Genomic DNA, 15103 nt, shown 5'->3' with positions numbered 1-15103 from the left:
GTAAATCACTGAATGCCTTTTAGCAAAAGCCAAGGCCACAAGTGAGAGGGTGAAGCTACAAAGGTTGCAAATTTATACTTAATCCAAGAAAGAACAGTAAATACTGAAATGGGTCCCCATTCACATGTGGAAAGAATTTCATCATCAGAAGGTTCCATTGCATGACAGACATATCAGTTTAGGAAAAATGGGCTGGATTCTGCTTCACTGGATTTAAGATATTTGATAATGACAAAGATAATGTAATTTTTTCTAGTTTCACTGAAAGGCAACTCCTCTTACTGGCCCAGCAGCAGCACCTGAATCACATGAACGGATAGAAACCAGACAGCATGAAAGCCTCTTTAATTTTTTTTTTAACAAGTGTACATGACATTTTTTTAATGGGCTTTGTGCAAGATGTCAGCTTGAGAAAGTGAGTCTCTAACCATTTTCTCAGATGGCTAGGAGAGGAGAATTTAATGTCTCAGTAAAGACATCTCCATTTTAAGGGAAGATACAGGGACAAACTCTGTAACCAACTTTTTTTTTTCTTCTTTATCAAGGAAATCACAAAGGCCTTGCCTAATTTTTATAGTAGTGGTGATACCTGGGAATCCGCTGAAGCAGAACTCAACCCAAACTTCTGCATCTGGTACACTGAAAGTGTAACAGCAACAGTTTTGGCCAAAGCCAAAACTGGATGCTCTGAATTGATGCTGTATAAATGTAATGATGACAAAACAAAACAAAAACGAACCTTTCACAAATGCAACTGTGAGCACTTTGATTTCCGAAGGGTTAATAAAATAAATATTTTATAAATGTACGCTTTCATTTCAGATCTCATAATCTGGTAATAAATTATGTGATCTCAGCAGATACCTTCTGCTGTACAGTTCAGGTCACAAGCCATCTGAAAGATGTAAAATACTTCACTAGCAAGCTTGTCTCCTGGCTCAGCCAAAAAGAAAGAAAGCATGGAAAGCAAGCACAGAACACAAAGGAAAGCTGTCAATCAAATTAATTCATGCTATTAGAAACAGTAAAAGAGGGCAGTAAAATGACCACCTGTAAGAGTAGCAGATAACTTCACAACATGATCACATATCAAACTTTCCAAATAATTCTTACTAAGAAAACAGTCAAAATAAAATGGTTTATTTTACAGTGTATGGACAAGTTCTGTTCTTTCCCCTTAGAGTTTTCTGTCCATGTCTTTCTACAAATAGCAGGAAAATCATCTATTTTTTGCTTTAAGCATACAATAAAAAATGTGTAACTAACCAAACCGTGCTGCATGCTTACATGAAGCAAATTAAAATAATACTATCATCAGAATTCTATTCAGATGTACACACTTTTCAGAGTGCAGAGCAGTTGAAGCAAACTAAAAAAGACAGTAAGAAAGAACATCCCCAATCTACTTAACAGATTTTGCTAATTAAAGACCCCCAGAAAACGCCATTGCTGTACTCTATAGAAACTCTCAAGACCTCTGAGGCCTATTCTATCTACTCACTTTTATCTCCATGAACAACTCACCTTTTTCTGACAATATCCCTTTCTTAACCTTTCCTCTAATGGACACTTTTTGTCTATAGATGTTCCTGTTTGTTGTTGACTGGATGACCTTGTTTGAATTGGAGCACGTGGAACCTTCTCCTCTCTCCTGCTTACTTAAATTATTTTTATATTTTCTGCTTTTCTACTCCCACTTCTATGTGTGTGTAAGTTTGGGAGAGCAGTAAAAAAGCAGCCTCAGTTGCAAAATACCCCTAATGCAGAGAGATTTGCCTCTGTGAGAATGCAAGGAGGCATCTTGAACTCTACTCCCTCTATGCAGTTGCACAGATCTCTAACCCCTTGATTTGTCCAAATGCAAACATTTTTTACTTAGCTATGATCTAGTCAGACAGGAACTAATTTTTTTTTTCCAGAATACATTATAAAGAACCATTAAACTAAAATGTATGTAAATATTTAATACATTAAAAATTATTATCAATATCATAACAGTTTGTTCACACATGAAGCATGCAGTTCGGGGTCTCATGTGCTTGAAGGTTTTCTGAGAATAGCCTCAAGTATTTATCATTTATATATTCCTGCTACATGTATCAGTTTTACAAACTTTGTTTTTAACTGTTGCTCTTCTCAGAATCCCTTAGGAAATGCATACCATCAAAACAGACCTTAAAAATAATTAAACTTTTAAGAAATATTTCAAATCATGCTCTCCCCAACAATTTAATGCCACATTCATGGCTAAAATTTTCAGCAGTCACCAAAGTGAAAAGGATCCTTCTCTCTCTTGTGAGTGTGGTGGAGAAATCCCAATCTGATGGGGCTGTCAAGATACCTCTCCTGAAACAAGGCTGAACTATTCGCCTTGATTCTGAAGCACGCAACACAGGACAGAACTTGTTTTAGCATCAGCTGTACAGTGAGCAGGTCTAGCGAGTAAGTTTAAAATTGAAAAGTACTATTCATTTTGTCACCGCAGCATCAATGTACAGTCATATCACTGATGAGAATTCCCCTTTCCATAGCAGAGGCTCAGGTATGATATAGTAGTGAGAATATGTAGAGGAAGAAGTTTGCTGGGGTTAGGAACATCGCAAGCTTTCATTTTAGTACTGAATCAAGGGACAGCAAACTGAGAAGCAGCCCAGAGGACAAGAAATCAATGTGAACAGTATAATCTCTCTTTGGGTGTACTGTCCCGATTTGCAGAAATCTAGCATTTTATTTCTTTCCCTAGCCTACAGTCTATGAGATTGATTTGATTCGTTTTAATTTTACTGACACAATATTCATAACTCATTTCCTGAAACTGCAGCACAGCAGATATTTTTGCAATGCAATTTTAATCCTTGATATATAGAGGCATTGATAAAAATTGAAAAGTCATTTTGATTTATAATGAAATAAGGGAAAAGAAAAATAGGTATCCACAGCTAAAGAATGCCAAAACATTGCATCGTTTAGAAGAGCGATTAAGAAACCAAGCTGCAATGAGCCCTCTAGTATCTCAGACTCTGTGTGCTTGTTTCTAATAATAAAAGCCCTTAAGGCATCCTTACCCGTTATGTCAAACCAAAGTGGTGTTCCAAGAGGTTCAACAGCTATTACACCAATCATGTGAGCAACCGGGTCGCTTTCCATCACCGTAAAAGAAAAAAAGGCTTCCTCAAAATAAATGGGCTCCGCAGGTGGGACGGGCTTTGGAATCCATTCGATGTGAAGCCGTGTGGTTGATGATTTTTGTGGACGACCATTATCTACAGCTTTAATCTGTGAAACAGACACATCTTTTAGGCTCCAGGATCACATAAATCATTATGTCACGTAAATAGAAAAGTAGTAATAAGCTCCAAGCATGTTTGCTTGGCTGAGAGATATCCAAAAAGGTTAAGTGTCTCTCAGAGTGCCACTTGCCCTTCATTATCTAGACAGCAAATGGAGAAAAAGTATGCAGCACCTGATAGCAGCACAAACCGTTACCATAAATTCACTTTTATTTTGCTTTCTTCCTAAAAGAGAGTCAAACTGATTGTTTATGTTCCCTCATCGTGTTCTTTATCTGTCAAGTTTTGGAAAAGAACAGCAGTTTCTTGATTTGCTTTCTCAATACAAACATCTGAAATCATCCTTTAAAAGAAAAGAAAAGAAAACAAACAAATCCACAAAATGATACTTCTGGATTTGTTGAAGCTTTCTTCCTTTAGATATGGCAGTCACTCATCTGCCAAACACTGAATAAGAAGGGATGCGAATACAGATAAAAGAACACTTCGTGTATTTGCGATATACAAGATTTTGGCTTACTGAAAGGATATCATAGTCCCTCGCTGCAGAAAATTTCTTTGATGAAACCACTCCAGTTTTCGGTTCGATGAAGAATTTGCCGTGTTCATCACCATCTTCGATGCTGTAGGAGATCTCTGCATTGGGGCCTTCGTCTTTATCCGCAGCGATGACTCGATAGATGGGCTCTCTCCTGGCAGCTCTCTCTCGTTCTGGTTTTCCGCGCTCCGGGAGACGGATTTTGTAGAACTTTTGCAAGAACTGAGGTTTATTGTCATTCTCATCTAAGACCTTCACGATCACCCGGGCAATTGTTGATTTTGGAGGAATGCCGTTGTCTGTCACCGTTACCTGGTTTTATTAACAGGGACATGGTTAAAGCTCAATTCAAACACGGTCTTTCCCACAATGCTCGTTTTAAATCAGATTTTCCTACAGCTGCCTAAGAAAAATGTAAAGTAATTCCCTAACTTCAGTTACTTAAAGACCACTGTGTAAAGCTATTTGATGAATATTTACAAAAGGCACCTACAAAAGCTTATTCTGCCACTATTAACATTTTGATGTTTCATTTGCAAAAAAAAAGCAAACCAGCACCCCCCCCGGCTCCCAAAGCCCCAATCACCTAATTTTTCTAACTTATCCTATGGAAAACTTGTTACACACTGCAGTTACATTTCAGTTTTGGGTTTGTGAGGAAGATGCAAGTCTTTGCTGGGAGGAAGCTTCACATAAAGGTCAGTCACTGCAGTACTAGTGGGAAAACCTGATAGGGAAGACACATGGTTGGACTCAAAGATCTTTAAAGTCTTTCCCAGCCTAAATGATTCTATGATTCTACCATCAGTGCTGTGGAGGGTGTTAAAACAAACCCCACTTAACCCAAACAAAAAACCCTATACGCCACTGATAGAGGATATTGCAGTTCCAACAAGTCCGCCCCAATCTGGGGAGAGCAAGTGTTTTTCTTCAAAAATGTGGGTGGCAAATCTTTCACTGGACGGGTGCCCTGGGAAATTTGACTATGGAAAAACATAAGATTTCAAGGATAATATGGATACAAAATAATGAAATGAATCTTAATAGAAGAATGGAATTGAATCCCTGATGAACAAAAGAATTTACATTGACGTGAATGAGGACACGATATTCTTGGTTTTTTGCCCTTTCTCATCTATTTTAGAAAGAAAAAGGTAATACAAACAAAAAATGGTATTACTTGCAAGCATGAAGGCAATGAAAAAGTGTGAGTAAAGTGATTAATGACAACAAACACATGAAATGCAAATATTCCTGTTCATCTCTAACAGATGGTAGGACTTCCACATATATGAATATCTGTTCCCTTTAGTACTTGCAATGGAACACCACCCCGGATCTATCAGTTCGCAAAAAAAACCCAACCCCAAAATACATCCTGAACAAGGAAATTCCAAGGGGTATGAAATAACTTTCTGTTAACATAAAATTAGCATTTCCCTGAGCCAAGCAGGAAAAGAAAATGGCAAATCTGAGGAAAATCTAGTTGGATTTGAATGCCACATCAGTTTTGAAGGCATTACTGACATAACAAACAGAATTTTAAGATAGGAGAGAATAATACGAAGCTAACCTAAAAGAACTGCATTTAAGAAGTGCCAGTTGGCACTCAGAAAATAGTTACAAGTTGGGAATAAAAGAATGGGGCATATTAATTACTATTATGTAAGCAGGAGTGCAATCAAGGATCAAATTTAATAGCAAACATGGAATAAACCCACCAACCCATCTGGTCAACATTTCAATGCTCAATTAATTAGCCAGATGCTCAGCACTTGGCTCATAACATTGCTCACCATTCTGTGCATTTCTGGGTTTCTTTCCAACCTATTTTCAAAGGTGTCAACCTAAAACTAACAAATGGGAAAACTGCTACTTTGGGCAGTGCTGTCTGTCATACTCGCTCTGTAGTTAAGAGTTCTTTCATTGGATACTTTGCAGACCTTTAAATAAAACCCTAACAGCCAGCTGGAACTCAAAATGAAGGAAGAACGAAGAATTATACCAGTAGGCAACAGCCAATATTCCAAACTAAAGAGCAATAAACTTAATCTGGTCTCTTTATAGAGATTGCTGAAACCAGGAGGGTTTATGACCCATTGTGTGATACTGTAACCTTAAAAAAGGCACCATTCTCAAGAGGCAACTTGGACGTGGCCACCCTGTGCCAGGAATAAACTATATACATTCAAAGCCATACTGTGGCTTCAGGGTCAGAGGATGACCCACAGCTCATTTTATTTACTGTATAGATCTAATAGAAAAGCTAGCACAATATGCATGGGACTGAAAATCATATGAGATACCAATTTTACAATCAATATGCATAGCAGGGGCCCAGAAATGAGATATAACTGACATGAAGTGCTTTGGGAAACTGACATGAGTAGATTTAAGGAGGTAATTTAAAAGAGAATAATATACTGACTTCACAGGAATAACATGTCTAGTACTAAACCTGATTTGCCAATTAATTAACTTTGCTATTAGTACTACTGGAAACACACTGCAGAGGAAATTCCACCCTATTGCTACTCACGTGCAAAGAGTCATTTCCAAAGCTGACATAGAAATGAAAATAATGATAAAAATTTGGTCCAACAGCTGCATTAATCCAGCTTGCAATGCACCAAATGGATAGAAAAGGACTGGGAAGACTGTATGTTCCCTGGAGTTCTGCATGTGTGTGATAGCATGTGCTATCAAGGAATACCATTCATCTCCAAGTCCATACAGTCCTTGCATTCCTATTAGAAAACATTTCTACAGATTTCACAGGTTTTGAGTAAGTCCAGGCTTGCTTCTCTAGCTTTAATGTTAGTTTTGCCAACTCACACTGCAGTCCTTTAACTATCATGCAAGAGGAGAGGAACAATAAAGGCCTCAGATAAATCTTAGCGTGTAACTATCACTGTGAAAATTAGATCTTCCTTTCAGGTGAAGCACAGTGCTCTCACCCTGCACAGTACTCTCACCCTGCACAGTAACACTGGGAAGCCAGAAGACTTACGTTTGTCTATGTTTTTCTTTCATGTTTTTTGATGGAGAATGAAAATAGGTACTACATAAATTCCAGGCAATCAATTAAATGTAGTTAAATTGAAGAATTATATCATAAATTTCATTCTTTTGTACTACAAATCTATACTGCATATTTTGTGACTCATCTACTTATATGACTGATAAATATGTTGTGTAGAAAAAAGGTCTACTCACAATCTGTTTGTGTTCTAAGCGCTTAAAAAAAGATTCTACGCTTCTTTTTCAGAGGTCTATATTCAGCAAAAAGCAGGCTGAAATAGCTATTACAATAATTACACAGGGAAAAAAAAAAGGAAGCACAGTCCTTTTTAACAATCATGCCTTTATACTGTTTGAAAGAAAATCTTGGTTAACAGATATAAAAACAAAAAATTGCCCTTAATCTGTATATTAACTCGTTTCTTAAGAAAAATTCACAACATGTTGTTTTTATAAGATAGGTAGTTTTGTGCATTGGAATATAATGAACATAAAAGCAAATTATTTCTGAAATCCAGTTCTCTAAATTCTTCATATAGGAATCGACTATAGTAAACTTAACTCTCTGTGAAAGAACAATGAACTTACAGACATTGTTTTTCAAAGAACTAAAGAAATTATTTACCTCCAGAATGTGCTCTCCCTGCTGCTCTCGATCTAGTTTTCTAGATGTGGTTGTAATTAGACCTGCAAACATAAAAGAATAATTAATCAGAGCCTTCAAGAAAATAGGTTAAACCAGTAATTACCACTATACCCAATCTCAGTTTCCTCTTCGCTGGTCTCTTCTATATTTGCAGAATTTATGCTTTCATTAAGGGAAGGGGTGAGGGGTTTCCAGTTCTTAAGGGCTGTGAAAATACTCTTTGCTCTCTGAAAGCTAAGCTGTTGTAGCCCTTCAGACACACACAGTGTAATTTTCCAACACACCTATGCATGTCATGCTTCTTACAGGAATGTATGTAATTCTCTCACACGAAGGCTTGTTTTCAGAGGATGTTCATACACCCGATTCAAAGGGTGCTTACAAAGCAAGGCTTGTTTTCAGAGGATGTTCATACACCTGATTCAAAGGGTGCTTACACGCATTATTTGAATAAGTACCAACCTCTTCAGGAGGTTTGTATCTGTTTGTATTTTTAGTAATAACAACAGATATAGAATGACCTGAAGAGATGCATTAATGGTGGAAAACAGAGCAATTTGCATGTGCTGGCTTGATTTGGCAATGACAAGGAGACAAACAGTCGTTGTGGCAACAGAGCAAGGACAAATTTTTGATGCATTATATTAAATTTCGTTGCAAAAGTTTGATACACCTTTGATACAAGATTAGGAAGGCATGATGAGTTTTTCTTTAAATGAAGAAAATCAAAGAGCAAGAGGTGACAAAAAGACAGTGAAATTTAAATACAAAAGGATCTTATTTGAATTAGTTCTCCCCTAAGAGTAGGTTCAAAATTTTAACTGCTAAGTTTCTTGAAAAGTAAACTCAGTCAGCTCTCAATTAGAGTTGAATGGTTTGCTATGGGTTGCTATGTGGCTGCATAGTGGGCTGCTGTGGTGCCATGGATGCAGATGCAAGGCATAACTCAAGTTTCTTTGCTGCAGAAATGCCATTAACCCGTTGTTAATGCCATTAACGGCGACACCATTGGCCCCACAAATGCCATCCCTGTGTTCACATGGCACTGAGCCTGTGCTAGTAAATCCTGCTGGACCCAACTTGGCTTTTCAAGGAGCAAACACCAAGAATTGGATTCGCCCGGCTCAAGCCACTGCTGGCCAAAGCATCCCATATTCTCTGTAGCAGGAATCCAGCATAGGCCAGACACAGAAGATGCTGCAATGTCATGAGACCTTTTATGCAACTGTCCCAGCTTTTTACAGTGACGGAAAAACACCGACATCTCGATCCTTAATTGTCAAACTGAAAAACGGGGAAGCAATTACCCAATTAAGGACAAAACAGAGAGCAAAACCCAGGCAGTATTCTTCATGTCCCTTTTCTAACTATGGTGTAAGATTTTTACTAATAAAGCCTTTTATAAGCAAAATTAAAATCCATTTATAAAGTTTTCAAGGCTGATCTACTACAACAAAAAAGCATTCAATTTTGTCTCACAGCTGACAAAAAAAAAAATAGAGTGTAAGTAAGAAAAGCAATAAAGATTTCGATTTCACTTAAAGAGAAAGGCCAATAGAAACAGAATTGTATACCACCAGTGCACAGCTACTCAATACTCCAGTCAAAATAGAGTTATAGTCTACATATACCAAACAAAATAGACAGCCTGCACTAAGTAACATTAACAAAACCTATATAAGGCAATATTACAGCTGTCAAATATTCAAACAACTGTTCTCCAAAAAATGCAAATAATGGCTGTTTCAATTACGGTCAAACCTGCCCTTGTTTTTCTAGCAATTTGTTTTGCCACTGTAACAAATGCATTATATACACCCAGTATTCTAGACAAAGATCTATCATCTTCTCCAACTTTTTATGCTTTTACAACACATAGAATATATCTGTACAATTTTTAGGATACATTTTCGTGGTATTATGAAGTCATTGGCTTTAATTACAAAGAAAGCAGGAATAAAAAACAAAAAAAAACAAGGGAAAAATGTTGCATTAGTACTCTAAATTTTAGGGAGAGGAGGGTGCAGGGAAGGGAGGGGAAAAAGAAAGCACGCGACAACAGTGTATTAACCTCCTTGAATTAATATTTTCCCATTGAGATTTCAGAGCTGAGAACAATGACAACTGAAAACATTTATTGTCACGTATTCTAAAACAAAGCTTTCTCCCAATTTCCTGGCAGAGGCTGGTCAAGGCACATCTTTTCACAGGCTCTATGGGGACCAGCGCAGAACCGTTAATTGGAAAGGAACAAACGGCAGAGCAGATGCCTCATCTGCTTCCCTCGAGCAAAGGGACTTGTAGGTGACTTCAGGAAACAAGCTCTCCTAAACACCTCTGCCTATTGAGGACCTCTGGAGAAAGCCAGCAGGAGGCCTCCCATGAAGCATTCATCCCCCCCGAGACTCACCACAGTTGCAAGGGAAAAGGGTAAATTTCAGCAGAGCCGCTAACGGAGTTGGCGGTTGAATAGTTGAGGATAGGGAGGATCTCAAAAAGCACAGGAAGAATGAAGTAATACCAGCAGAAATATCTCATTATGCTTGCATTTCTCTGAATATTCAATATTCTGTCTACACCCTCTGACAGTATTAGATTCCATCTCTCACAGCAGCAGCGAGTAGAGAATTGCTAACACGTGAGAGCAGAAAGATGGCACCTTTCAACAGTTTCCTACCCACTTTTCCCCCAGCAACACTCGTTAAGACTGGAGCCACTGCTAATAAATGCCAACTGCTATTTTGGGGAAAAAAAAATAAAAATACGCTTTTACTGCAAGCGCTCCAGACAGAATTCTATCATGTACCACTACTCCACATACTACAGTTTTGTTAAAGAAAGTCTAGTTCCAGACATAATTTCTGTCAGCGAATATACAACTCAGTACAACTCAAATGGGTAAGCAGAAAAATATCCAGTAAGAACAAAATATGCGCTTTCATCTCTTAAAACGTCCAGTCTTTTCAACCAAGCATGCCCTGCTTCTGTTAAAACACTTCAGACCAATAACAGAAGGGTTTAGTCTTCACCATATATATCCTGTATATTCAGCAGAAACTAATGCCAACAAAGGAAATGTAACACTTCTGGATTTAGAATCACATACACATGCATGACATTCTTTTTATTTAACTCTTTGCTGCTAGCTACTTTCCTAAGGGAAAATTTAGCTTCACTGAAGTGTTTCAGTACAGCTCAAGGCTGTAAAAGGTTGGATTATGGCAATGACTAAGTTTTTCCATTTTTTCCCATGTTTTTGTATATTATAAAATGCTTAAATGCACTGACAGATTTGATCAGTTCTTGAAGAGCTTTTCTGAATTAAGGCTGTGATAATAAGGTCGAGCGTTCTATGCAGTGTGGCTTTTGTGACTGCACATTAAGATGGTTGGGGAGAATATTTGGACCTAATATAAGTCACGTCCCTGCAACAGGAGCCACCACTCTCCTCTTTCTACTGAAAATAAAAGTTCTCAAACATTTTATATTGAGCTCCCTTCTCTTCTCTGTAACTGTTTGGAGATCTCCTTGCTGCGTCCCTCCCTTTACACAAATAAATGACTAACCACACCTCTGAATACACCACATCCCCACAGAAGTGACAAGTAAAAGATGATTTCAATTTCTGAAGAAGCCTGTAACATAAGCAGTTTCAAAATCCATATTATGGGGTGGGGAGAATCTCTTCACTGCTGAGTGAGAGAAATGAGAGCATGTGTTGGGAAGCAGATCACTGTGACAAAGCATTCATTTTTGAGGCAAAACTGACTCACAGAGCATCGTTTTGCAGTTAATATTTTCCCATTTTCCTTCTGCCTCCTCCTAGCATTCCCCCCACAAGAGGAACAATGAGCTCCAGTAATTCACATCACTATTATTCCACCTGGGAATCAATGCACACTACGGGTCAAGTTTCCTTGGGAAAACACAAGTTTATAACAAACATTTCTAAGCTAATGATGAGCAAATGGTATCTTTGGAGAATTGGTGCAATTTTTCTATTCAGTAACGTTTCAAAACTCACCTCATCAGAAATATTTTCATAATAGTGGCTTAATAATTTAGGGAGTCTTTGGATAAACCACAGCTGTTCTGCCTCACTAGCTGGAGAGGTACTATAATGAACTGAAACTATCTGTAAACATCCGTAACAATATCCAAACAAAAACCCCACACCAGGTAACACACACAACTGTATTATTCTCCCTTCATTCCTCCTTTGAGTTTACATTCCGGGGATACCTGCTGTCTATTTGAGGTCTGTTGAAAATTCAAAATAGTTACAACTGTATTCAAATTTCTATTTTAAACAAGCATTAAAACAAACAGAGAAAAATGCAGCTACAGCATTCAATTACATAAAAATAAATAAAACCCGCTACATTTGGAAGAGAAAATAGCACAAGGGAGCTGACATTAGCAGGGATTTATTTTATCCCATATAAGCTTTCATCTCAGTGCACAGTTACATCACGTTTGCCTCTGTATCCGAAAATCAGCACATCAACAACAGCTTCCATTCAATGCTGAAATAGCAATCTCTTCTAAAACACATAGAACACCAGGGGGGTACCACGTTAAGAATGTTAATATTAATGCCCTGCTCTTATCTACCTTTATAGCATGGATGATCTCAGTGATGAAAGCAGCAGCAGCAGAAAAAGTGGTCTTTGCAAGAGGAAATACAGTTTCTCTGATCTTTAATGCATTGGCACTGAAGGTTTAAGGAAATACAGAAAGCAGCTACAACATTTTTTATCACAAACTTCAACAGATACAAGACACTGGAATTCAATATGATAAGGGAGGGCACATTTTGTTGACAAGATATTTGCCTTCTGTGCTGAATGCAAACCATAACCATTCAGCAGAAATGGTTTTTTCTGGACTGCATTAGTGCAATTCAATCAGTTTAAAGTTTTAGATAAGCTTACTTATAATGTATTGTAATTTAAGCTCTTGTTCCCCCACTTCAACCTCAAAAATGACAAATTACTAATGAATGCTAAAAACAATTACCTTGGGATTTTCTTTACAAGGTCTTAATATATAAATCAGTGTAAGAGTTGAAGAAAGTATAGATTTTACATGCATATGTGGCTGTAATGATAATATAGTTTGACTACTGCATAATACAACCCTAAAACACAGGGGGAATTACAGCATCATTCTGTAAGTTGAAGGCTAATTATGTCTCTTCAAATGATAAAAGATGTTGTTGCACCTCAAGGTTAGATTTCCTACTAATCATCCTCATTTAAGAAATAGTGTATTACATCCAATTCAACACAGCTTTCCCTTCTAGACAGAGGAATATATCCCTCTTTTGTGTAAAAGTCCACTGGAATCAGCAGTTTCCTCCTCATGGAAGTTCCTCATGTGATCAAGTCATGTCTTAAGACTTTTCTGACAACGCAGTGAGCATCATGTCTCACTGTCAGGAAGATGTCTTATGGCATTGTTTTAAACTGCTTCCAATATCTTGACACTTTCTGAAATATGGACAGAATGATGAGCACAATAATCCATGACCGTTTCACCGCTGCCACAGAAAGACAACTATGTTTTTTTTCAATCTCCTTTCTTTCAACTGATTTCACGCCTAACTTACTTTACTATTGGTGACCATCAGAAAAGGCCCATATTTCCTGTCTAAAGATCTTCAGACACGGTTTTTGGTAAGAGTGTAGTCAAATCATGTCCTCTATTAAGCCAAGAAAAGGCTTAACAACCAAAGTAAATAAACAAGTTAATAAAAACAGGTCAATGGAAAGTAACAGCAGAGGGTTTTAAGAACAGATTTCAACTTTGCAGCTGACAAAATATAAACTCCATGTTTTACCAGTCATGTATAGGTGACAATTATAAGTGAGACAGTGTGCCATTGTCATATACCAGCATAAAGGCAGGCTGCTGAGTTAAAAACCAAATAAAATCATAGACCTAACCAACTCTCATACAGGAGAAAGCACATCATAAAGGAGCTGAACAGCTTTGATTTACATAGTCCTACAGATAGCTCCTTAGCAATCTCACTTGCTTTTCAATCCTAAATTTTTCCTTGTCCTAAGCACCTTCATAGTGCTCAATAAAACCAGCAACAGAATTGTCCCCAGGAATCTTCAAGTGCTGAAAATATGATTGTAAACTTATAGTCCCAAAAGAAATGAGCAATATCACTTACAATCTCATTAAATGGTTGCAAATGCCTCTTCCGCTCAAGTAAAAAATTTCAAAGCAATCATTTCTGTTCTTTTAGTAAAGACTGTACAGATGATACCACTTTTCAAGAGAAACTGAGAGCTCACGTGCCTCTTGCACTGTCTAAGCTGAGTACCCTATCCATTAGTTGTTTGCTTGTTCTCTCTGGCTTCTTGACTCTTACCTTTTTTTTGCTATATGGTTGTTTCAGTAGACCAAAGATCTCTTCTGCCTAGCACAGCTTACAGCCTGCTGGCTTAGGAGACTTTTTTAGGCCATTTAAATCCACTTTTGGGGCTAAAGGAGTAGTTTTTCACTTCATGTATGAACTTTCCTATCAGGGTATTTTTAACAAAAATGAGTTACACCGCCCTATAAATAGACGGCTTTAGAAAAATTAAAAGGGTACACTGAGTACACTGTGCTGAAATTGGTCTTCCTTTTCTGTTAAGTAGAGCAGAACTACACTCAACCAGTGCAGTCTTTCACAGATTTGGTGCCTTTCCCTCTTCATTTTCCACCTGCAGCAGTTCAGACAAGGGCCAGCAGGACATTCCCTCATTATAAAGGCACCTTAGGGTTTTTTTTACCTTTTTTTTTTTTTTTCTTTAGGTACTTCCTTATTTCCGGTTCAGATGCTGATGTACATGCTCTGGATTTCATTCACAAAATAATTTCTGGCACGTGTATCACAGCTGAATAAAATGTTTTGCACTTTGAATCCTACCCCATAAAAAGTGAAGTAATAATCGAGATCTTGGTCCTACCCAAGTCAGGATTGCATAGAGTAAGGGATAAGTAGCCCAGTCCATAGCGGCACCCTTGTGTCAGCACATTAAACATTTACTGAAGTACAGTAATATCAGTGTTTATGAGTTTGTTACTTGTTGCCAAGACACTGTAGGTAGCGTCAAAACATAAGTCACTTAATCCTGTGGCTGATATTTCATACCACCAGTTACCACATTAATCAGTAACCAAGCAATTTAACTATTCAATCCTACAACTACAAAGCGTAAATGCAAGGTGCGTATCTGAAGCTGAGTCACATCCCTGAACTATTTTAACAGCATCCAGATACAAAGACCTGGAATTTGCTGCTCAGAGCACTCATTAATCATTTTAGAGCCTGCAAGCAGGGAGCAAAGACAAGCAACCCACCAAAGATTAGTAACGTATAGTACAAGGAGGAAAAAAACACTTTATATAAAAAACTGTCGTCCAATGCAATAAACACTGTAGAGCTTCAATTTCAACTAATGTAAAATGAAGTGCAAAACCTGTGTTTAGCGATCACACAGTTATAGAAAACTGCTTCAATGTGTCCTACAAAGTAAACCATAGAGTTTTGTACGCTCTAATTAGTCACCACGTACTATTTTCAGTCTGAATTAGTCACCAAGAACT

At 37.6% G+C, this 15103-nt stretch overlaps 1 protein-coding gene across 1 annotated transcript in view; it reads right to left on the bottom strand.

The window, feature by feature from the left end:
• Positions 1-15103, bottom strand: part of FAT1 (FAT atypical cadherin 1) — a 112132-nt gene that overhangs the window by 45988 nt on the left and 51041 nt on the right. The window contains exons 4-6 of the mRNA XM_014945563.1: positions 7475-7536; positions 3811-4140; positions 3066-3276 (exon numbers count right to left, since the gene is read on the bottom strand). Coding sequence (XP_014801049.1) covers positions 3066-3276; positions 3811-4140; positions 7475-7536 — 603 coding nt within the window. The remainder of the gene's footprint in view (positions 1-3065; positions 3277-3810; positions 4141-7474; positions 7537-15103) is intronic.

Source organism: Calidris pugnax, unplaced genomic scaffold (assembly GCF_001431845.1).
Source record: "Calidris pugnax isolate Ruff unplaced genomic scaffold, ASM143184v1 scaffold58, whole genome shotgun sequence".
Classification (NCBI taxonomy): domain Eukaryota; kingdom Metazoa; phylum Chordata; class Aves; order Charadriiformes; family Scolopacidae; genus Calidris; species Calidris pugnax.
The sequence above is the reverse complement of the archived record's forward strand: the minus strand, read 5'-3'. Positions and strand labels throughout refer to the sequence as shown.